The following is a 23,362-nucleotide window of genomic DNA, read 5'->3' as shown; positions in this document are numbered from 1 at the left end:
GTCATGGTGAGTAACGATCTCCGTCGACAAGCTGCATGCGTTGTCTCAGTCCAAGTACACTTGTACACATGGGATAAGGACGGGAGTGATTAGTCCAAGGAGACAATAGAGGAGGATTCCTGCTCATTTGTCTCCGGGGCCTTGTCGCCCCTTCGGTGTCAAAGATCCGCAGGTCCGTCCTACTAGTATTAAGGAGAGGCGGTAGCCATGAGAGATAGACGAATAGCATAAGATCCCACGGCGCCAAGAGAAGCTTGGCCCGGATGGCGCCGCGTACCATTGCAGATGGGGGCTTTCCGCTTCTTCCCTCTCACCTTACGTGTACTACTAGGTGTTCCAAGGAGACATATCCAAAGAGCCTTGTGCCTGACTGACTGTGGTCATGGCCCCCTTGTCGGCGCATGGGGTCGTCTGGGGTGCAGAAGCCACCACGCGCGAACGACTACTAGGGGCGAAGCCAGACCGGCGTTTGAGGCGGCATTAACATGATTCGATGGCGCATTGAGCTTGTGATGAAAGGTAATCTATCACAACGCGCACCCAGCACGCACTTGGTCACTAGCAGCTACAAATGCCCGAGCCAGATGATGGCCGATCATGGCAGTCGTGTTCACTCACCAACCCTCATGAGTCCCCTTGCAAAGCCCATCGTGAAGATGTCACGCTCCATCCCGGGCGAAGTCAAAACCTGGGGTTGCTATCAACGTGACTGATGGAACGCAAGTAGGGCCGCTGGCCTCCACACCATCTTGCCATCACACGCGGGTACTATCAACTGGCGAATTGCCGCCCCCCGGGAGCCACGAGATTTTGGCGCCTCCCTGATCAAGGTTAGCGGGCGAATATGGAGCGAGCGAGCGCGAATATGACTTGCTGGGGGCTGGTTCTGCTCCTGATCCCCCTCCGGGAATAGGTAGGACAGACACAGTGACGGGAGCTTCTACGGAACATACTTGTACGGGGCCATGTCTCTGGGGCCAGCTTCCCGCGAGTCATATTACAAGTATTGTATATTTCAGACTGCGTGTACAATTTCAGTGATGCATTAGTAGGTCTGCTAGACATTCAGGCAACTTCCACGAGTGGAAACGGCTGCCATATAGCCGCAGATAATATGTGGCGCCAATAGCCGGCACTTTGGCTGTGTGCCCGACATATGGCCGTCAAGGCTAGGCAAGATTGGACGTGTTGATGTTTCTGGCCCTGACGGAAGGATTGCGATGCTCGAATCGATGCTAGGCAGAATGCTCCACCGCCGATCATGTTGTATTTTGCATGGCCGAAGATAGAATACGCTTCGAAGCGTAAGCTACGTTAATAATACTCGCCGTACTCGTACAAGTTCAGTCCATGTCAAGACCATGTCCTCTCCGGATACCCTCGGTACTTGAATTGAGCCTCCCTGCCGGCTAAAACCTCCCTCAAGGGATAGCGTCATGTCAGCATACCTACATGTAAATACAAGGACCTGCAATCACCAGCTTCTCATCAGCTGCGGCTGTACGTGTATGTATGTATGTAAGATGCCGGGGACCTGCAGATTGCATTTGAAGCGCTACTGTAAGCTGCAAGTTCAAGAGAATCCAATCCCCAAAGAGAGCAGAGCGTTGCACCCGACGTAATCAGCGTCCCATTGAAGAAGCTCCAGAATAAGCCTCACCCGCATGGCGAGGCTCTCTCAGCCAGCCATGCTGTGCGACATTGCCGCTCTTCTGTGCATCCACAGATCTTTTCCTGCTGCCTCATCTGGCCCGTCGTACAGACACAGAGAGACAACACGTGCTGGGGGATGCTGGGGCTGAGCGTATTCGATTAGCTCATGTCCTAGGCCCTTCTTTGGACAGGTATGTAATCGTTGACAGATGCCTTTTCCGGACAGAGTCTGAGCGCGCGTGGAGTCGAAGCCTCTTGGGAAGCCTCTCGGGACGGTCTCGCTCATAGAGGAGGTTCCCGGCGCATTGGCGGCTTATTACATACATGTAGTATTTGCTACCGAACCTTGTAATTCCCCTTTCAAGCCAATTCTTCGCATATGAAGGATCGAAGTTCTGATCCAGGTCCGAGAAGTAGCGTAATCCAATGATGAACCTGGTCGTGAAAGCTTGTCTACATGTAAAGGCGATTACCACCACTCCGAGAGTGCAGATCTTCCGGCTGTGGCCTCGATCTTTATCAGGTCTGAAAAGCCCCAGGGGTATCATCAGGTTATAACACGATTTTCTTTCTCATTGTCTCTCCTTCTTGATGTGCAATTGCGCCCGCATTTAGGGTTCCTAAGACATCTTATCGCCGAAATAGCCATCGGACTTTTATCCGGAATCCTCACGGATGCTGTGAACCCCGCGTTTGTTTGTCTTTGACGCCCCATAAGCGCAGCCATTGTTACGGGGAATGAAATCATAATGTAGTTTCTCTCTCCAAATTGGAGACAACTGGATAGTATGGGAATAAATTTCTCACGGACAGTCTCCCGGGTTTAACCCCGATTCCGTTCTGATATAATACATCCAATACCAGAGGGATTGAGTTCACGGTTGTGTTCCTTGCACCATCAGACCTATTATTGCTCGGTAGTTCCCGTCATCTTGCTTTTGAACTTCCTAGTCTGACAATCGTGGTCTCTTTGTTTTGTCTTCTGTTCTCATCCCACCCGATCCATCAGCGCGCCAAACAAATGTCCGCCGCAGCCGCAGTTTTTGCCCCGGGAGCGACCGCCCTCATCACCGGCGGCGCTTCCGGCGTTGGCCTGGCCATTGCTAAGCTGTGCCGCAGCAAGGGTATGAAGCTGCTGCTTGTAGATCGCAACGCCGAGGCCCTGGAGAAGGCCAAGGCTGAAGTCGGCTCATCATCATCAGATGTAGCCACTTCGGTGCTTGATGTCAGCAAGCCCGATGAATGGGCTTCGCTTAGGGACCAAGCCGCAAAGACTTTTGGCTCGATTGAGCTTCTCGTTTTGAATGCTGGCGTTGGTGGTAGGGGGACCTGGGGAGATGCTGACTACTTTAGAAATGTACGTGCCAAACCATCTGGAGGGGGGGAACCAGAGCTCGATGAAGAAGATGGTGATGGAGCAGAGGGATGGTATCACCACCACTGACGGTAGTGCGTGCTACATAGATCCTCGAGACGAACCTCTTTGGGGTGATCCATGGTATCAACACTTTCCTCCCGGTAGTTCAAGAGGCTGCAAAAAGCCGGCCCACCTCCGTTGTCATCACCGGCAGCAAGCAAGGCATCACAAACCCCCCAGGAAATCCTGCCTACAATGCCTCTAAATCTGCCGTCAAGACCCTTGCCGAGCATCTTAGCTGGGACCTTCGAGACACCAAAACTAGTGTCCACCTTCTCGTCCCGGGTTGGACGTTCACTGGCATGGTAAGTGGCCGTCGTCGAATCTTGATTCCTATTCTTCTCACCCTCATAACTCATAACTCATGCTTCATCTTATTTGACCCTTGATGTTATTTTAATGTTGCATGAATCTCACGTGTTACGCTCTCTCTAGACTGGGGGAGGTCAGACCAAGGAGAAGCCGGCGGGCGCGTGGGCACCAGAACAGGTAGCCGATTACTTATACAAGAAGATGGAGCAAGACAAATTTTATGTCATCTGCCCCGACAACGAGACCGCCGAGGAGACGGACAAGAAGAGGATGCTGTGGAGCGTGGGAGACATCATCAAAGAACGGCCGCCGCTTACGCGCTGGCGACCAGAGTGGAAGGAGGAAGCAACAGAGACCATTGCGAAGACGCAGATATGAATAGCGTTTTGTCCGCCATGGCTCTTGGCGAAGTGGAAGAGATAAGGTCGGTTAACCAAAAGAGATAGATGACTCAACCGCCTGCTTATTTCGGACTCTTGTCATATTGCTGTTATTGACCTCGGGTTGATGTCGGGTTGATACCGAGGCCGTGAAGCTGGGCTATGTAAGCGGAGTTACACTTGATAGAATAGTTTCGTCAATTCAGGCCAAACTATTCGTCGTCGCATCTCACCACCTCGGAAGTGTAACGTATTACCAGCCTGGCTTAAATTAATCGGCGATGCCATCATATGTATGATGGAGTGCTGTCAGTTCCGGCGTCAATTCGGCGAAAGGTCTGTTTCCCACAGATAGTCTAACCCTAGTCAGTAGTTAGAGAAGCATTTCTGGTGTGGTAGCCCGTCCAGTAGATGAACACACCTCTTCTGTCAAATTTGAGTGCTGAATGCGCCTCATGCCCTCTAAGAGATGAACGACAAGGGTCACGGCAAGGCACAAGACATCCCACGCGACTTGATTGGCGTAAAGAAGGGACAACTATAGAAGAAACAGAAACTGCCCGATCCTCACGCCGGGCCTTCGAAATACGCCCGAGTCCCTCGGCTTTCAATCGGGAGCATCACCACGCCCCGCTTGAAGATGGAGTCACATCCGCAGGCTGGTAAAATATGGGGAAATCCTAATTGATATTTGCTTAATGAAAACGAATAGGTGGTATCCTATACAAAATTGTGTGCGCATGATATCACTTTGTATTCTCTGGGGTAACACGAATAATGCTCACCATTAGCAATATATTTGATCATCCGCACCCTATTTCTTGGCTTTTGCAACTAGTACACTCCTTGGTCCTGGCTGTCGCCGAGGCTAGGTAGCTGAGCGAGAATTATTCTCAACGACCTGTTTGAAGTCTCAATTGCGAGAGTCAAGGCGTTGACATGCAGCGTGTCTCATGCTACCCTACTGACACGGGCTATCACGAATTTCCTCATTCAGAATTATCCTAATAAAGTAATTCAATGCTTATCCATCTGCAAATGGCATGCAACTTTGGGAAGTAGATAGAATGGCGATTATGTCTCCATTTGCCCCCCATCATGTCTCTTCAAAGTGGCCTACGCTGTGAGATAACTCGAGGTAAAGACAGAAAAGATGTCCTCGTGCTCTTTTGCCCGCCAACAATGTGAGTTCTCTATACTTTAGTAGGGGCTAGGTTCCAATACGTTGGCGGTGGCAATGGGAAGAAGCATGAATGTTGGGGCGGATCTGATCATGGTTGTTGATACATATACTTTTGATGCTAGAAAAGAGTCAACAACTTTGCGGAGAAGCCGTACTTATAGTAGGGAAATGATGGATCTACTGAAACTGATGGCTAGCACCTACTAGCAATAGAAGACAGCTCTTTAGAATATCTCTTAGAATCGCTTTAGTCGCTCTTCACAATTTTGAACCTGACAGTCGCCAGACCAACCCCATATCGAATAATGTTGCATCAGCAGCAAATCTGCATTCGCTGGCATCGATTTTATGTCAGACTCAAAAACACTCATCACGGTCGATATCAATGTGGCACAGCTTATGTCGGTTTTCACGGCACGACGCCACGGCCTTGCCCTTTCACCGGCTAGCATGTGACCTGCGAGATATCAATTCCATCTCGAGCGGTGCACACCGCAAGGAAAAGTAGGAAAGGAAGTTGTGAAGGCCAGCGGCCCCAATATCCGAGGACCATCCACAACCTATAGGCAGAATCTCCCTGCGTCGCCCATTCTCACGAAGGAATCGGTGGCCAGTCCCATGATATTCGAACTCAGTAAAGCTACTCTGCGATTTAGCTCGACCAAATCCAGCTGAAATTAGTATTGAGACCGTTTGGAACTCACGCTGAAGAAATCACCAAAAGTTGCTCAGTCACTTCGACAATAGCTGCTATCTTTAAAGGGCGTCGACTTCCAGTCTAGAGCATATCCGCCGGTCGGAAAATACTGATTGCTTCGCGCGCCATGAGAAAGAGGGAATATCGTAATTACAGTAGATGATGGTTAGCATGCTGGTACATTAGACATGGCGTTGCATCTATCTTCAAGGCAATCTGTATCATTCTCAATAAACTGATGACACCTCTTCTTTTCTCCCTGAAGACAATAGACCACATATGGGGTTTTTTTTCGGTTTATTTGAAGAAAGCGATTGCAGCTTGGGCAACTTGGAGCAGTCAAAGAGTCGTTTAAAATGGCAAGCTTATCACTACATATGGGGATAGATATCTATTAGAGATATGAGACGCCTAGACAGCTTAATATTGCTTAAAAGAGAAGCCAAGAGATTGTGGTGAGTACTAGTGCATTAATTTCTGTATAGCTATCATACAGTATAAATGCTTCACGCTCACAAATGCCTTCTATTTATATCCGCTGTTCAACTCTGCATTAGAACTGCTCGATTATTCTCTGGCCTGCATGTAGGCCGGATATGGTATTATGATGCACGTGTAATTGCAACGTGACCCAACGCGTTTCGTCAATTGCATCTTAGCGGATTCCTATTTCTGCGTCCCTGTAATTGAGGTTCTCGCCGATTCATCAGGTTCGCCAAGGGTATTGAAGTTGCTCCAATCCCACAACCCTGTAGCTGCGCTTTCAGGATCTTGCTTAGATGAACGCTCTGCTAATTTTTGCTCGGTGTCTCTAGCAATAACATCTCCAATTAGCAATTGAGATTCAGGAGCCGATACATTGGGACCGTGCAAATTTGCTATAGAGCTGTTACCATGTAGTTCTTGTATCTCATTTCCTGCAGATAATTCCGTTACTGCTTCGGTTACTCCAAGTTCAGGTTTCTCAAATGCGGCACCTTTTGGCCCATGGATGGCAAGACCAGTACTGCCTTGTAGCTCTACCTTCAACGACGTATCTAAGCCATCTCCTTCAGCTGAAACTTCCTGATCTGGTGTCGGTTGTAGTTTTCTTCGCCGCAAAAAATAGACAAGCGCTACACCTATCAAGAAAACCACTATGGGAACGACTACTCCGACTGCGATTTTCGCTCCTTTGCCAAATCTTTCAATAGGAAGCTGCGTCTCTCTCGTAGGAGAAGTTGCTGTTGGACTGTTGGACTGTATCAAAAGTATTTTCATCGCCTGGGCGGTTAAGGCGGTTGAGGGGATCGATTTGGTCGTTTCTGCTCCCACCACTACAGGATATGCCGCCTGTTATCGCAATAATAACAGTACAAGTCAGTAATTGTGTCTAAGTATATACCTCAGAAAAAAATGAAGACAGCGGCCATTATAAGATCGGGCTGGTTACCTGCTTGGCCAAAGAATGGACGGCGTCAAATTGAGGAATAAATTGGGTCATACTTACGATGGGCAGCAGCCTATAGCAATTTCACCGTCATTTGACATGCTCCATATCGCAGTGTCCGCAGGCGCCATCGTATTTGTCGTAACTGGATTAGAGAGGCCTTCACCGCGCTCTACGGTACACTGAGCCAAATATCCAGAAGGGCAAGCCAACCCAGGAGAGTAGACCAAAGGCTGAGAAGTCCATCTGCCAATGTTGTCATCCGTTTGGCCAAAGGAGGAGGCGAATCCTGAAGGATAACAAGACTGAATCAAGGAGGAACCATGACCGGCAGCTGGGCTTTGGTGAACCGTGCAGTCATGATTCTTATCAGAAGTCGACTGTGCAAAAGAACAAGGCATCCATGATATAACATCACCAATTATAGAGCTGCAGTCAAACCGCAGATCCAATGAAGTTTCCGAGCATGGCACCCATTGCGTCTGAACATCATAGCACCCTGTCAGGGGTCCGAGGAAGGAAGAGGCATAATGGAGCCACGAAGCCGGCGAGTGCTGCCGAAGTCGCTGCTTAGAGGCTAGTCACAGCCAGGATTTACTATATAAAGGAGCGTAAATCCCCTTGGTTCTAGAGGAGGTCAGAGATAAATACAGTCATTGTGTGCCCCCTAGCTGCTTTATCCCTTTGTGACAACTAGAACCTCTCCTTGACTCTATCACTCTCTCGTACGCCGCCGCTTCTGACACACCCATAGCCTAAGGATGCACCCATAAACACTTCATTTTCAGTAATGAATCGCAGTGACGCACATCGCTTGGCGGACGGAAGGTCGTCGTCAGAGGGCCGAGATTGACACGGGTGGGTGTTGCGGAAGTGTGTGTAGTCTGCATGGCTAGCAGTCGGCTATCGATCGAATTGCATCAGTGAACTTTGAGATTGGGGCTTGTCGATAAAACCAGAAGACTTAGAGATTGAGGTTTAGAGATACCGTAGTCAAAAACTGAAAGGGCCCAATCGCAAGTGCAAAACTACCCGTGTTTCAACTTGTAGAACACATGTATGGCAGCCATCACTATTCTTTGGAAGAAGCCCCTTTATGCATCTAGCCATTTAATTTTTAATATCGCATGCAGAAGATCTTCCGTCTTCGTCTTAACTGTGACTGAAATACACGAATGGGAACCTTGCACAACACCCCTGGTTATGTAGTATCAGCATGCTGTTGGTCGAAGATTGTGCATTTTGTTGTTGGTCGAAGAACAGAAATAGGCCCCCTAGCCTCTATTGGGAACGCTAGAATGCATCCGTCGCATTGTTTTTTCTGTATCTAACTAACTTGATGAATGACCTAATTCTGGTGCTTGATGTCGCGCCTTTGGAGTTGGCCGATCGCTTCCAGAAGGCCAAGGAACAAGGCTGAGGCCCGCATAGAGCTGAAGCTTATCATATCAAGTCATGCAAACTACAGCCGTGTAAACAAGTTGAGCCAAGCTGAAAGCCATGGGACACATTAGCTATCCTCTGAACCGATAAGGCGAAAAGTTGGCCCAATGTTTGACAGCAGAGATGCCCGCGTCTCCATCCGATGGATTTCGCCGTCAAGAACTTCGACATTACTCTGCCTCCTTTGCCTTCTACTTGGCTCAGTGTCGCCCGCAAAGGTACCCGTATTTGTGGTCGCACGGGATGGCTCCCCAGTACTCGGATGTTCTGAGTCTTTTTCGCTGCTCTCTTGTGCCTCAAAATTGTCCTGGTCTCGCTCCAGTTCGAGCGCCGCCTCCACTCGCAATCTCATTGCCTCCTTGGTAGTCTCCTCCATTATGGAGGCGTTATGACACCTTTTGTATACACCGACACCCGTTAAGATGAGCCCGATTACTTCGTAGGAGAATAAGACTGGTAGGGCATAAGACAAGTGTGGATTACAACCACTGGACCAATTATCTGTGAGCAGCTCATAGGCAGCGTGCGCTGGTAAAGCATATCCCCAACGATAGAATGGAGACGACACGCTGAATGGTAGTATGATTGAACTGACGTTCATCACAATCCAAGAGACGAGGGCCATGGAGACGTACTGCGGTGGTATCCAGATAGTAAAAACGTCGAATACAAGGAAATTCACATGGGCGAGCAACCATATGATAAGCCAATTCAGAGCGAATTGGCCGCCCGATACTTGCCAATTTGCTTTGAATGCCCAAATCGCCGCAGAGTTTATCAATGAACCCAACATGGTGAATGTGATAGAGATAGCATCGCGGACAAGGATTATGCGCACTGGCGCAATTCGCGAGTAGACCTTGAACTGAGCGTAGAGCCCGTTGATGGTGGCGAGATAGAAGAAATCTTCGATCAGAATTAACACAATGGCGACTGTGTTATAGACTGTACGAGTTCCCTGCACGGTAGGTTTGATGTTGATAGATGTTAGTGTCCACGGATTGGTGAAAATTGATATGGCAGCGGAGTTGTTGGGTGGAATTGTAAGGAAAGCCGAGGTGCCGTTGAGAGCTATGTAGGAAACTCGAGCAGCGTCGGATAGCGTGTGAAGATTATTCGAGATGGCGCTGTCCATAACGGTAGGGTATTTGGCCTCATTCCAAATATATGACAGTACATTTGACGTATTGTATTGCGACGTATTTGATCCTGCAATGGCAAGACCTAAAGCCACGGATGCTCCAGGAGACGTATACAGGGCGGCCCAATAATGCGTATTGCAAACAGCTTCTCTTAGGTCATGCGGTGTCGGATATTGGGATGCTGATCGCTCAATCAACGTCGGAAACTCATGTGACCGTAAAGAGTTGTATGAATTGCGTACTGCATCACCAATGATGCTGCCATCATAGTCTACCCATAGGATATGTAGGTTATGGGTTCGGGGAACTTGTTGAAAGAGGGTTCCATAGAGATAGCAGAAGAGACAGAAGAACAGCAGAATATAGATGACAAAATTCAACAAAGCTGCCCTAAAGAACTTGGCTCTGAATGCCTTGACCTCTGGATGGCCAATATCGAGTCTATTTTCGCATGCGCGAGGATAAAATTTGCTGATAATCGACCACGGCATGATGGATGCTGGTATGGAATCCGGAGGAGATGAGGCTGAACGCACTAGTAGTGGTTTGGCCGTCATTCTTGTACGCAAACTTTCGGAAGCTCCGGCTTACAAGCCGGCCCGTCTTAGTATTAGTTTGAGAGACTTTAATTCATTTGGTGTGTATTTAAGTGCTCATCGCGTTTGATTGTTTCCATTGGATTGGTACGACAAGAGTCTGGTTGCGGTAGAGCTGTCGCTTTAATAGCTAGGCATTTGCCGTAATTGCCAGCAGTTTCAAACATTGAGGTATGAGTCAAAGACAAACACATGATCAACTCATTGTAACAGGACTCTTTTGTATGAGTCAATATTTGTTACATAAGTTGATGTTTAATATGAGTTGATTCTGTTACATGAGTTAATGTCTGTTGATTAGTTATAACTGGACTTGAATAGCGTCGAGTTCCAGGATGACTCTGTTTTTAGTCAGCTTGTGACAGAAATAGCGGCAAGAGAAGAGTCATCATTTCGACATATCTCACACCGACAAGAAAGCCATTCTCATCTCGAAATTTCGATTCGTGCTAGAAAAATTTCATTATCACCCTTTAGGTATGTGAGGCGCGCTGCCGCTACTATCGCCTCCCGCCTCGGGGTCCGCCTCGGGGTCCGCGTGGGGAGGGATCTGCGAGCTAAAGTGGGCAATAATTAGGCCTACTTTAAAGTAATAGAAAGCTCTCCACTTGTCTTTTAAAGTGAGAAGAATGCAACGTTGCTGGTTAGTTCTCGTCTTCACTTTGACTTGCGCAGCTCAACCTTTGTAGGCATTCTTATAAGCTATGAATACTCATGCCGCGCAGTGAAGGCGTCTGGGTTGACATCGCGTCTCTTTAGTTGAAAATACAAGTTCAGCTTCCAATCATTACTTTCCAAGAGAGTCGCAAGTCCAGTGTTCTTTCCAAACCCTTCTGCAACGGAGGAGACAATAAATTTGGAGATGGCGTCTGACAGAAAAGAAAATGCTAGCGGAAGAATATTTGGTAGAAGTGACGAACTGACTTGGCTAATTCTAATACAGGGCGGATCGTCCGAGAGAGAGCAAAGGTCTCTCACCGGGCACACAATAGCGCCAAATGGAGGCTTTGTGGGTTACTAACACAGGAGGGACGTTGAAGAAGTAGACAGCTACTCTCCGAGGTTCTTTGCATATCCTGATGGATCTATTTTTTAAACCGCATTTTGGCATCAAACTAGCCCAAAAGACATCTTTGTAACTTCACGGCCTTTGGGCAGGGCATTCTGCGTATTTGGTGACTGCGGCTGCACTACGTTTGATGGGGCCATGCCTGCAACAGCGTCCGTGATTAGTACGCCGGTGCTTCTAATCGGAACATTTGTGATGGCTAATGGCAGTGCAGAAAATGGTCGTCTGACTTTTATATCTTCTTCACAGCAGAAAAGTTTTCCTTGTAATAGCTCTCCAGATTTATGAGTATTAAACCGAGAACCTGGTCGAAGGTACATGATCCGCGGTTGGTCTAAGACCTAACCTAGAATGAAAAGCTATATGTGATCAAAACGGGTTAATTTATGATCTGACCAACTTTGAAAGGGATACCCGATCATCTTCATAGAGTAGTTTTACATCGTAAAAGATTATATCGCTTTACTTCCCGATTTGGGCAAGCTTCCACCTGAAAGTAAGCTACAACTCTCACATCTAACCTGCTTCCTATCCCCTGGTCAAGTGCTACGTGTTCAGCGCATGTTTATTCCGTGCATGTGAAAACCAGTATCTCAAACAATGTCTCCTAATTAAGGGGAGAAGGATTCATCTGATCAAAAGATGCCACATCAGTTTGAGCCCCTACTAAACCGAAAGATGCCGCAATGGACGGTCACATGCCAGTAGAATGTCTCCTATCCCCGCTTCTCAGCCGTCTCGTCGGTTATCTTGTTGAAATGTGAATGGTGGATAATACGATTGCTCTGGTGTGGATGAACCTCATATCTTCCTGCTGAGAACAAGTGGGGAACTTTGGAAGCCAATAGTTCCCTTGAAAGAACCTCTGTAGGCTCGGCATCCCGGGACAAACAACCTTGGTGCCTCAGATGTCGATGTCGTATCCTTCATTTAGTGTAGTTAGATCCACCCTTCTCCAAAACAAAGAGCCCTCAGTTCATTAAAGGGGCGCAATTTATCCCATGTGCTGCAACCGTCGCGGACCGTGTTCGACTAGAGACGGATAGACTGATCGCGGATTCATGAGTAAGATACCCGGCGTTAGCATCGCCCGCACCGTCCGACGGATCCAAGCGAGGGGTCAGGCTCCAGCCTCCGGATTCTGAACAATGATTTACAGCCCCCAAACTCCTCGTGGTTTGGGAATGGGCCGTGCCGGGCGGGCGGAACGCTAATATATTGTCGAGCCTTTATTGGCCAAGTTCATCAACCTGGTAGCAGTGCGCCTCGCCTAGTGCAAGTCTTGTCCTGTTTGGGTTGTTGTTGAAGACGCAGAACCAACAACATCTTTCCAAGTTTCAGAAGAGGTCATTCGAGAGACTTGGGCCATCTATTTCTGGGGACGGATTTTGGCCGATCGGTGTACTTCAAAGACGCAGTTGGCCCTCGCGAAAGTACATATACTTGTGACAAATGGGCGTTCTTAGACTGCAATGACTCGCGAGATCTGTGATCTGAGGGAAAGTTTGATAGCTCGAGCTGGAGCCCTCAGAACGTGGAAAGTTCTCACGGAAGTGTCATAGATCTAATTTGGGGTACTTGGAGCCTCGAATTCGAGAATATAGGGAATTACTGGCGACGCTATCCTGATATGTGTTTTGACAGTGGTGGAGGACAACGCTGGTAGCACGCAATCTGTAGAAATCTCTCCATCGACTTGATATGGACAAAACAACTAAGAAAAACCATCGTACTTCATAAAAGGTTCAGTTTGTCTTCCAAAAAAAAGGTATATGTATATGTACTTCTGTTCTTATACGAGCCTAGGCCGTATCTCTTGTCGCCTGTGTATCACGCGGCCACGCCGAACAGTCTTAACTCAAGGCGATCAAACATAATTACGATCCTTCAAACTAGTTTCCCATTTGGATTAGTTGCATCTTGATTCCTCATACTGAGTGAAAAGCGTATTACCTTGTGTCTAAACCGGTGACCGGCGTACAAGGCTCATCAAGATGGCGGTGCAATCGGCGCACATTATGCCGGTTAAATAACACCTATGCGTCTAGGTTTGCCCACACTAGGTATTTCTGTTCAATATATATATACTCATTCATGCTGCTCTTGAGACCTTATTGATGTCAAACAACGCTGCCCTTTACCATTTAAAAATTCGACATTGCAATATGGCTACTACCAACTCTATTCAAGATCCCATCTTTGAAGAGCTTGCCTATATACAGGCAAGTCTCGATGAGTTTACGAACCACCATGATGGTTCTAAACCGCTTCAGTGTCGCGCTTTGCTTAAAGACGGTTCACGTCGGTGTCAAAACAACGGGTGGCTTAAAGACCAGCACGCAGAAGTCGAGGCGTTGTTTGTCGAGTTCAAGAATATGACGAAGTGTCCTGAAACGGATATTTTATATGAGAAACTAGAGGTTTTCATCACCTACACGCACTGCAAGCGCCATGTCGAAGTCGCTCTCGAGTCTTTTCGTGAATGGGCAGAGCAACAGACAACGGCCGCTTCTAGTTCGCCACCGATGTCCCTATCAGCATCAGCTTCTGCATCTCCCTCTCCACTCTCATCGTCTGAATATGTTCTTTCAACATCTTTATCGGAAATCAGTGATCTACTGGCCAAAACTTCTCTTTCTGGTGGACCCATTTACGACGAACCAGTTTCAGACTGTGACTCGGAAGGTATCTGGGAGAAACATGAGAAAGTTGTCACCAAAGAGATTCTTATCTCACCAGACACTTCAAAGATCGATAAGAAAATGAATCCTCCCAAGGGCGGTCCAAAGGCAGGAACCAAAATTCGTGGTCTTGGAGATATTGGTGCTCCAAGACGCCAAATATCAATACGAGACCACGCGACAGTGTTTCAAGTGATCAACAGCCATCCAAAGGAGGGAATGATGAAAGAAGGCACTGTCTATATACTTGAGCATATGAATATCCCTGGCTTATACAAGATCGGATTCTCGACCATAGGCGCAGACCAGAGATTGAAGCACCCCAAAAACTGCTATGGAACCGACACGAAGATCATTCACGAAACCGAATCGAAATTTCGTGGAGCACGACAGGCTGAAAAAATCATCCAAACGCGATTGTTTCATGATAATATCTTGGTTCAAGCTTGTGAAAAATGTGGTGGGGGTCACAGAGAATGGTTCGAGGCCCCTAGAGACAAGATATTCGAGACTGTTACAACTATAGAAGCATTTGTCCAGATGCCAGCGTACGTTAAAAAGGATGGGGAATGGAAGCTCTCTGCTGAGGCATATGAAATAGTTGGCCCGATGTGCCATTTGAACCTATCGGCATTATCGAAAGGTGGGCGTGCGGTCCAAAAAGAGGATGCAGAGGCTGGGTCGTCCCTTGAGATTATCTCAGAAGGAATGCCATTAACGGTTGCTCAAGAGCAAGATATGGATAGAAAACCCAAAGTGACTATTCGAGAGAAAATTGTGGAGTTATCGGATGATGGAGAGAAGCTCGGAGAAGGCCAGCTTACAGAACTTCCTCTCACACCTAAGAGGAAGCAGCGAGTATCCTTAGCAGCCTCCTAAGGCGAAATAGTGGCATAGAGTAATTGCTTCGATCTTAAGAAGTGGGGCTTGAAGAGGATGGAAAGATATAATTGAAGAAAATCAGAATATTTTGTAACCCTCTTGTGTCGCCGAAGTATTCTGAAAGAATTATTCACAATATGTAGATTAAAATTCCTCAACATCATCAGTTCCTATGCGCGTGCACAGAGACACTCTGTAGGTCAAGGCCTCAATCAACCTTGCCTATTTATAACACAATAAAGTTTGGTTTTATTCAAAACTTTCATCTGAAGAGAAGACCGTTATAAAAGACGAGCCTATGGTTTTTTTCGCTGTTGTTTTGAGTTACTGGCATAAGGGCTTTTGCTTTTGTTAAAGTAATAATTTGTATCTCCCCGAGACTCAATGTCTCTTCTAAACTAGCAGGTATGTAATCCAAGCAATTCATTTATTTTATTTCATAATCCAAAGGGTTGCCCCTACCATCCTCGCGTGATAGCTTCACCCTCAATGCAACCTGTCTGCAGCCCCATGAATTAATTAGTTTGGAGCTTTCATGGCCTCGATCCGTCTCTTACCCCATAACGTAAATCCAATCAATCTCCAGAATTTTATGAAGTTCACTCAAATTGACGCTTAGACACCGGTTGGTATTGTAATGTTCCCATTTGGAAGTAAGTGTAAAGCTTCGTAGTGAAATAAAGTAATGATGCCTCAAAATTATTTCAAATAGCGACTGCTCAATGCACCAACCCACTTAAAGGGGACCAAATTCACTTCATCTCCCAAAAACTCGTATTCTTTCCTATACCGACCTCTTGATGAATCTGGGGGCAGGTGAAGCCGATGTGTTTGCTAGGTAGGGGGAAAACAGCGTAATTTATATCGGGGAAAAAGCACCCCTTTGTCTTTCTGAAAAAGATCAACCTCGAACATAGTTTGGCGCATCAGTAATGGCAATTTGTGAAATGCGGCTGTTGTGATCTCTGGATGCACTTGCATGTACTAAGCCAGGCGACCCACGTGGACATCAAATACAGGTAACGCGCCTGTATTGTTGCCTCAAAATGACATACATACGGGAGACGATTGGTTCTATATAAGATTGTAAAGCCAAAACCTGTTAAATATAGTGCTTTTGGCTGAATCTGACCGGCTGGAGTCATTTCAATATCTTTCCCCTCTGGAATACGGCAAAACTACAGTTCAGTAACGTGAATGTGACATAGAGTTTCTGGTCTAAATTTTCAATGGTTGTGATGTCTTGAAGTATGCATAGGTAAATGTAGTTAAGTGACCTGCTAGGTCAACGAGCATTAGATTATTTCTAGAATGGAGTTATTGGTTTTTAAACCTCTGCTATTATTTAAATAGCCAAACATCTATAGAATAATAAAGAGTAAGAAACAAGAATTCTCTTTTTGTTTCCATTTGGCTATAGATAAAAGGCTATGCACGTGATGATATAATTAGTCATCTGTATACATGTATGTAATTTGTGGCTTAGTGAGAGCGAAAACTTCAAGTTACAGCCCGACGACGAGCAAGCAAATATTGATCACAGGGGATATCCAGCCTTGTTAAAAAATCCTGACAGAGGACTTTCGGCTGTTTTGGTCTCTGTGCGTGTTTTTTTCAAAGCATTCCTCAGTTTTGCCGCGTGGTATTGCGATTGTGAGCTTTTCCTCAAGAGTACATAGTCGTTGGGCAGCTGACCATTCAATCGACCAACAACAGCCTCCAAATGTCAAACCCAGACGATTCAACACCTGCCGACAGCTTTATCAGCAAGGAAGATGGCCTAAAATACTGGGAGGGCGTCGGTGCTGATGTCAATGGCATGCTAGGCGGCATCCCTGCAGTACAGGGATTCTACGGCATCTTGAGGACGGACCTCCAGGGCTCACGGACATTTTTAGCCAAGTTGGGCATCGGCAGCAAGAATGGTCGGCACAAGGTGATCAATGCACTGGAGGGTGGAGCAGGGTCAGTGTCTCGCATATGTGTACTCGTATATAAGTGGACGATACAACTGATGGCTAACATAACATGATGTGAGCTCTGTAGCATCGGGAGAGTAACAGAAGGCCTCCTGCTACCCATAGCCGAGCAGGTTGATGTCGTTGAGCCCGTGGCCAAGTTCACAGCGGCGCTCCGGAGCAAGCCTGGGGTACGAACTGTCTTCAATGTTGGTCTACAAGACTGGCGGCCGACCGAAGACGTGCGGTATGACCTGGTTTGGGTGCAGTGGTGTGTAGGCCACTTGACTGACATACAGCTGGTGGAATTTCTTGGCCGGTGTCAAGAGGTCCTGAACCCAGATGGAATTATCGTTCTGAAAGAAAACATGAGCACAAAGGGATATGATGTTTTTGACGAAGAGGACAGCAGTGTCACCAGGTGAGGTCTCCAAGGGGAGGGGGAAACGTGTTGAACCGAGTGGCTAATATGCTAGCAGAGAGGATACCAAGTTTCGGAGCATCTTTGAACAGGCCAACTTGAAGATTGTTGCAACGGAGCTGCAGAGAGGGCTTCCCGAGAACGGGACTATGAGGCTTCTCCCTGTGCGGATGTATGCTTTGAAGCCAATGGCTTGATGTGCATCGAATAGACGTTGATAAGCGCTTGGACCGTTTGAACAGCGAGAACGCATCTGCAAGGAGAGGTAGCGAAGCAATTATAGACTACATTACGAATCACGACGTTGATAACTTACTATTAGAATGGTCAAAGCTATAAATGGTCAACACCACGTTCATGCAACTCTATCTCCGCCCTACACACTTATTCCTTAGAGTGTCTTGGAATCGACTGAAACAATTAAAGAAAAACACAAAATGTGGAACATGTTCATTTCGTAGATGTTAACTTGAACCCTTCTCCATATCGTTCATGGAATTCGGCGTGTCGACTAACTGGTCCCTTGTCAGCTGGGCCTGTTGAACTGCCTTTGCGCGCAGGCGGTTGTTCATTATGCACAGTCCTGATTGTGGCCATCACTATGTCTCGCGATATCTGTCGTACGGCCTCGTCGTTCATGTATCCATAAATTTGCCTCGACCTCTATCCGAGCCGTCGATTTGTGCCATCTCATCGTTGCCAGAAGGACAACGGTTTTGCTTAGTCGTTCACTTTTATTACAGATAATGGCGAATAAGAGATTTTTAAGTTGCTATGTCTTCAATGGATATTATAATGATTCTGTAACGTTCCTGTTCCTAGTTGCCGACTGAGTGCGAGAACCATCGCATTCCCATTGGAGGTGCTAGTTGTAGACTCTCGCCCGCCATTTCACTTCCGTCGGGTATTCATGAATCCATTAACGTCTCATTGGTGCCAAACTATCTTCCGTGTTTCGTCTTCTCATCACAAATCTCTCGTCGGACCCATTAAGTCCTCTTGAATGTTCGTCATTGCTGCTCTGCCAGCCAGATACGTTCCTGACTTTGCTTCTTATCAGAGTCTTAAAGTCCTGTCTATCCGTTCTATTTTGCTTCGCCGCTGTCGCTGGGTTCCATTCTTTCCATCGTGTCTCGAGCGATGTTCGACTGTTCATACTGTGAAATGTTGACGGCAAATATTGATGACCCCGATCTTGCAATCTGTAAATCATCCAGTCACGGATTTCTTCGCTTTTGTAGCCATAAATCCATGCAAGAGACAGAACTATTACTGTCATTGGTATTCCGGTGATCCAAAAGATCTGCTGGTTCCAATTTGAGTCTCTCACGTCTACCGTGTTCATGCCGAGGAAGCTTGACACAAATGACAACGGCAGGAAAAATAGAGTAACGACAGTAAAAACTCGGATTGCCTTTCCATGATCTTCTTCCATGATCTCAATCGTCTGCTTCACCTGATCCTTCAAAATCCACAGTCTTGTCGCCAAATTGTCGATTTCTCGCCGTCTTTCTATCAGTTGGTGTAATTGCACATTGCCGTATTGGACCTCTGCTCGAAATTCTCGGAGTCGCGTCTCTGTGGTGTATCGAGAAGTGAGAGGATCGATAACAGTCAAAACATTATACAAACAGCTTTCTTGGCTGTCGACCAACTTATCCAACGCTTGAAGCTCTTCCTCGAGGCCATGAATATCCAAGAAAACCCGTTTCCGAGGCCGGTTATTAGCTTGGAAATGAAGCCGAGAAGTGTATTCTTTATACAGCTGCAAAAGAGTATCCTTTACATAGGAACGACCCATAAAAGATGGCTGCAGCAGAGGCCGTTGAATCCCTGACATGAATGCCAAGGCGAGAAATTGGACTCGGACACTCTCAGCCTCGAGTATCTCCGAATGAGACCCAATACCAGATAGGAATATGTCTTTCTTGGCGCTTTCTAAAAGATCTACGATGCGTTCGTTTGCATCCATTTCTAGGGACAAAAGTTCTTCAATCTTCCGATCAATGCGTTGAATCAACGGAAAATTCTCCAGTGAACTTCCGCTGACCAAGTCTCGCCGCCGATTGACAAGAGACAATTGTTTGGAGCGAAAGACGAACATTTTGACAATTTGTTGAAATGCGTGAGTAATATTGCCGGATAGAGGAGGCGTTGATACTGCGTCGTTTGTTGAAGAATCTCTCGCCGTCATATTGTGCAATTCTCTCACGTAGTCGCTGATATAAGAGAGCTCCTCAATGAAATCCTCCACGATCCCCAAGAGCCCGTCTCGTGAACTTCGCATTGGGTAACCATCGTGCCAAATGCGATGCAGCCATACATAGCAAGGGTCATCATATGGCCGCTCGGAACCGCCATGCTGGCAGTCAATGTGTTTTTCGTGCAAATGGTCCAGGGCATCTTTAGCTGATTGGTAGGGCTTTGCGGCCTTGCAATCCCCACACATCAAATAGTGTATCTTCCCTGAGATTGGCTTTCGTCTTTTGTGATCAGTTTTCTTGACTTGGCTCGAGAAATTACGTATGATGTATGTGCACTCGGAATCGTGTCCTCTTTGACTCTCTTCCCAGAGAAGTTGCTGCCGTCCATCAAATGGCATCAGTATTGGTAAACTGTAATAGAGATTGAAGATGGGAATTGCTCACCAGGCACATGATATCTACGCAGCCCCAAAGTCGTTTCATCAAAGTATGTATCCTGGAGCCGCCCGTGTTTGGTATGAATGACCATGCAATCTGCTGGCTCATGCCAACCAGTTGTTTAACGAGTGCTTTGTCGTGGCTTATAAGACCAAGAGCCTGCGTTCGGTAAAGTTTTATTTCTCCATTCGAATGTCGGCCTGGTGAGCTGTTTGTTGAATTGAATGCATTGTGAGGTGTGGGCTTAGTATCGCTTCCCTGAGCTTCAGCGTTTGTCGGATCGTTCTCCATACTTGTGTCAAGCGCTTTCAGAGGTTCAGTATTGTTCTCTTCGCTCCCTTTATCCGGCGCTTCAGCTTGATCTGTAGGTGAACGGAGTTTTAATATGTTGGCTGTCCTCAAATCCACTGTTTCTTGGGCACTCAGCCTATTTGGTTGGTTAGATTCATCCTGATCGATGCCCGAGTCCTTTTCCAAAACTGGCTCATGAAGTGGCTCCTGTCTCGATAATACATCATCCATAGTCAATTCTGGGACTTTCGAATAGTACTTGCTAATAGGATCATCGGATATCCGCTCATCAATTTGATCAAGAAGCTTAATCAGGGCCTGCTCTGGATTGTCGTGGGATGAGAATGTACCTGTCACACTGCTTTGCTTCCAGAAGAAGAATGGTACAGCTGTTTGTACGGGTAGTGTTTCCACTTTAGTGGCATTTGAACTCCCATAAGGAGACATCTCTGCATTTTCGTGGTAGTCAGAGTATTCTATTTGGGGGTGAAACCGGACCCCTGGTCTCGAAGATGAATCGCGGACCAAATTTGGACTGTCCCGCTTCCAAGGTCGTCTTTTCCGTGTACGAGTTCTTCCACGCGAATAGAAGGAATTATCTGTGGAGCTTGAGAGAGACCGAGATCGTGAGCGAAGCCCCTTGTATGAATCGCTCTGTGGAAAGCTGGCACTATTTCTGGGAGAATGCCATTTCTCTGAAGTGTTTTCCCGATTGCCGAACTTATGCGGGATGGGCGGATAGAAACGGTCTCTCTGGCTCTGTAGCACCAAGTCATCATCTAAGTTGAGCTCGGAAGCCGTATCCCGTAAAATAGCCTGAGTTGTGTCATCGTATGAGTGTCTATCGATTTTGTCCTCATCAGAAGACTCAGATCCATCTTCTATCTGAACCTTTTGATACGCTGTTGCTGGTCTATTTATTTGACTGCCGGGTATCCTTTTGTGTTCACGTAACTTATCATCTCCCTTTTGCATGTTGGGATCCTTAGTCGAGCTGATTGTATCTTTGAGCAATAATACGTCTGCGGCCTCTTCTTCGGGTACCTTGTTTTTGTCGTCATCACCGAGGTAGAAATAATGATCTTCAAGATGTGTGGCTACTTCTTTCTTGTCTTCAATGTCGCTTATAGTAGCTGTATGCTCGTATATTGAGGAATCATGCTTTGACAAAGACCGCATATGGCGGATGTCCTCATCAACAGAATCTGATGATGGCGACTGCTGGCGTTTTGGTGTGAATGTATTGGATGAAGAGGCCTTGTTTTGGTGAGATTCTTTTGCTTCAATACCCACATCTGCAGAATCGTTTATCGATGCAGTTGCCTGTTCAGGATCTAAATAATTTTCGTCGTTGCTGTCAAGCTTGATTCTTGTGGGGAGGCTTTTATTTTCAGGTTTTGAGTAAATTTCTGCTTGTATTCCGGACTCTTGATCTTTGATCTCGGCAGGCTCGCTGTACCATCGAGTGTTGATGGGAGACCTTGGATGTCTAGGCGGTCTTGGCGTCGAAGTTCTTTTCGATACCGCTCTTCTTTCGCCAGAAGACGAATCTCCATCATACCTATCCTCAGAACGGCGTGATGTACTGCCTTTTGATCCGTGGCGATAGTTGCCATGTGCGTAATCAAGTAATAAAAGTCGTTTTATACCCGAACGGCTGCTGATTCGACTGGAAACACTCGATGAGCGCGATGCTGGGGTCTTTCGCTCGGTAAGATAAAATCTAAGTAGCGATGGCTTCGTTGCTTTTGCGATTTCAACCCATCTTTCTGCCGTTATTACTTCGTCTGCCTCGTCCACTAGCTCATAGTCCATAATACTCATGAGATTACCGTGAACAGTAAATATCACATGTCGAAAGAGATCTACCCATGGCGTCTTTGACGATATACTCATGCTATGCTGCGAGCCGTTTGTATCGATAACCTCAACTCTTAAGGGTTGCTTGAAATAGTCGGTACGTTTTTCAATCGAGCCACCAAGCAAATCGTCCGTTGGTCGGTCTGAAAGGGTTATCAGGATATCTGATCCTATAACAAGACACCACAATTGATTGACATATAAGGTATCATTTGGTTGACTGCCCACCGGCATCTTGTGTATAACTTGATGCTTGCCTCTGCTTGTGACGATGTCAAATCCGTAAAGATTCTGAAGGAGAGTTCGAGGATAGTATTCATCTCTTTCACGAGACCCGTGGGTATTTCTGGAAGGCGCCAACTCCGCAAATGGGAACGCAATAAAGATGACAGGTTCTGTGACCACAATATTGTGCGACTCGTGAGGCATGTGACGGGTGCCAGTGAAACGCACAACTGAGCCTGGCTCGATGTATGCTCCATTTTCTGCTTCTCGAAGAAATGACCTTTCGACAGCTTCAAGTAGTAAAATGGCAACTCTCCGAATATCTCCATTGATTATTGGGCAATCCATGACGAGTTTCTGCATCATCATTAGCCAGAGAAATCAGGAATAACGAGCCATGGCGTCCTACTTCCAAAACTTTGACGCTCATTGAAGAACGTTGAACATGGCTAGTCTAGGAGTCAATTCTCTGAAGAGAGCTTGAGAGACGGCATGTCTACTTACAGCCATTTGGCTTGAACCAGAGCGGAATCTTCATCGTCCTTGATAGGGCCTTGCGGGCAAAAAAGCGTAATCTTTTCTTGTCCCATCTCGCCTATGGAATATTTTATTGAGTAGATTGATTGGAGATGCGTTGTGCCAATCTTTTTATCGTAGCTCTTTTCGACTTTCCATGCTGAGTTTGAGTCTGTGAGATTTGTATGATGAGGCAAGCTTTGTTCGTTGTTGTTTGGGAGAGTGACTGTGTATGATAGGCCAGCGTCTTCGACTTCTTCGGCTTTTTTCCCGTCATTTTCAATCCCTTCAACAAAGCTGGGTCTACTGTTGACATTTCCCCCGCTAATATTACCGCCACCTGGCAGTGGTGGTGTGCCTGATGAAGCGTTTCGAATGTCATAAGATTCTGTGCTGTGATGGGGCTCCCAGGACCCTGAATACTCCGTTATGGACACTTCTTCATAAGGAACATCAAATTTGTTTCTATTTCTATAGTGACTTTCGCGAAATGCACGTAATTCTCCTTCTAGGGAGCTCCGCAGTATACTGTTGGAAGTGTCAGCAGAGATATCTCTGTGTCTCC

At 46.8% G+C, this 23,362-nt stretch overlaps 5 protein-coding genes across 5 annotated transcripts; 3 read left to right on the top strand and 2 right to left on the bottom strand.

The window, feature by feature from the left end:
* Window positions 1-2,674: 2,674 nt before the first annotated feature.
* Window positions 2,675-3,760, top strand: Triagg1_3171 (uncharacterized protein; the record flags this gene model as incomplete). Its single annotated transcript, XM_062897434.1, has 3 exons — window positions 2,675-3,010; window positions 3,118-3,375; window positions 3,506-3,760. 3 exons carry the CDS (start codon window positions 2,675-2,677, stop codon window positions 3,758-3,760), a joined length of 849 nt encoding a protein of 282 aa, XP_062757695.1.
* A 4,821-nt stretch (window positions 3,761-8,581) lies between these two features.
* Window positions 8,582-10,147, bottom strand: Triagg1_3170 (uncharacterized protein; the record flags this gene model as incomplete). The annotated part of the gene is made up of 1 exon (XM_062897433.1): window positions 8,582-10,147. The coding sequence occupies one exon, from the start codon at window positions 10,145-10,147 to the stop codon at window positions 8,582-8,584; it is 1,566 nt and encodes a 521-aa protein (XP_062757694.1).
* Window positions 10,148-13,486: 3,339 nt separating this feature from the next.
* On the top strand, window positions 13,487-14,881 carry Triagg1_3169 (uncharacterized protein; the record flags this gene model as incomplete). The annotated part of the gene is made up of 1 exon (XM_062897432.1): window positions 13,487-14,881. One exon carries the CDS (start codon window positions 13,487-13,489, stop codon window positions 14,879-14,881), a length of 1,395 nt encoding a protein of 464 aa, XP_062757693.1.
* Window positions 14,882-16,607: 1,726 nt separating this feature from the next.
* Window positions 16,608-17,460, top strand: Triagg1_3168 (uncharacterized protein; the record flags this gene model as incomplete). Its single annotated transcript, XM_062897430.1, has 3 exons — window positions 16,608-16,849; window positions 16,931-17,263; window positions 17,322-17,460. The coding sequence occupies 3 exons, from the start codon at window positions 16,608-16,610 to the stop codon at window positions 17,458-17,460; spliced, it is 714 nt and encodes a 237-aa protein (XP_062757692.1).
* An 888-nt stretch (window positions 17,461-18,348) lies between these two features.
* On the bottom strand, window positions 18,349-22,791 carry Triagg1_3167 (uncharacterized protein; the record flags this gene model as incomplete). The annotated part of the gene is made up of 4 exons (XM_062897429.1): window positions 18,349-18,465; window positions 18,537-19,844; window positions 19,912-22,638; window positions 22,786-22,791. 4 exons carry the CDS (start codon window positions 22,789-22,791, stop codon window positions 18,349-18,351), a joined length of 4,158 nt encoding a protein of 1,385 aa, XP_062757691.1.
* Window positions 22,792-23,362: the final 571 nt, after the last annotated feature.

This window comes from Trichoderma aggressivum (genome assembly GCF_033847375.1).
Source record: "Trichoderma aggressivum f. europaeum strain CBS 100526 chromosome Unknown scaffold_009, whole genome shotgun sequence".
Lineage (NCBI taxonomy): Eukaryota > Fungi > Ascomycota > Sordariomycetes > Hypocreales > Hypocreaceae > Trichoderma > Trichoderma aggressivum.
Note: the sequence above shows the minus strand (reverse complement) of the source record. Positions and strands in the feature narration are given on the sequence as shown.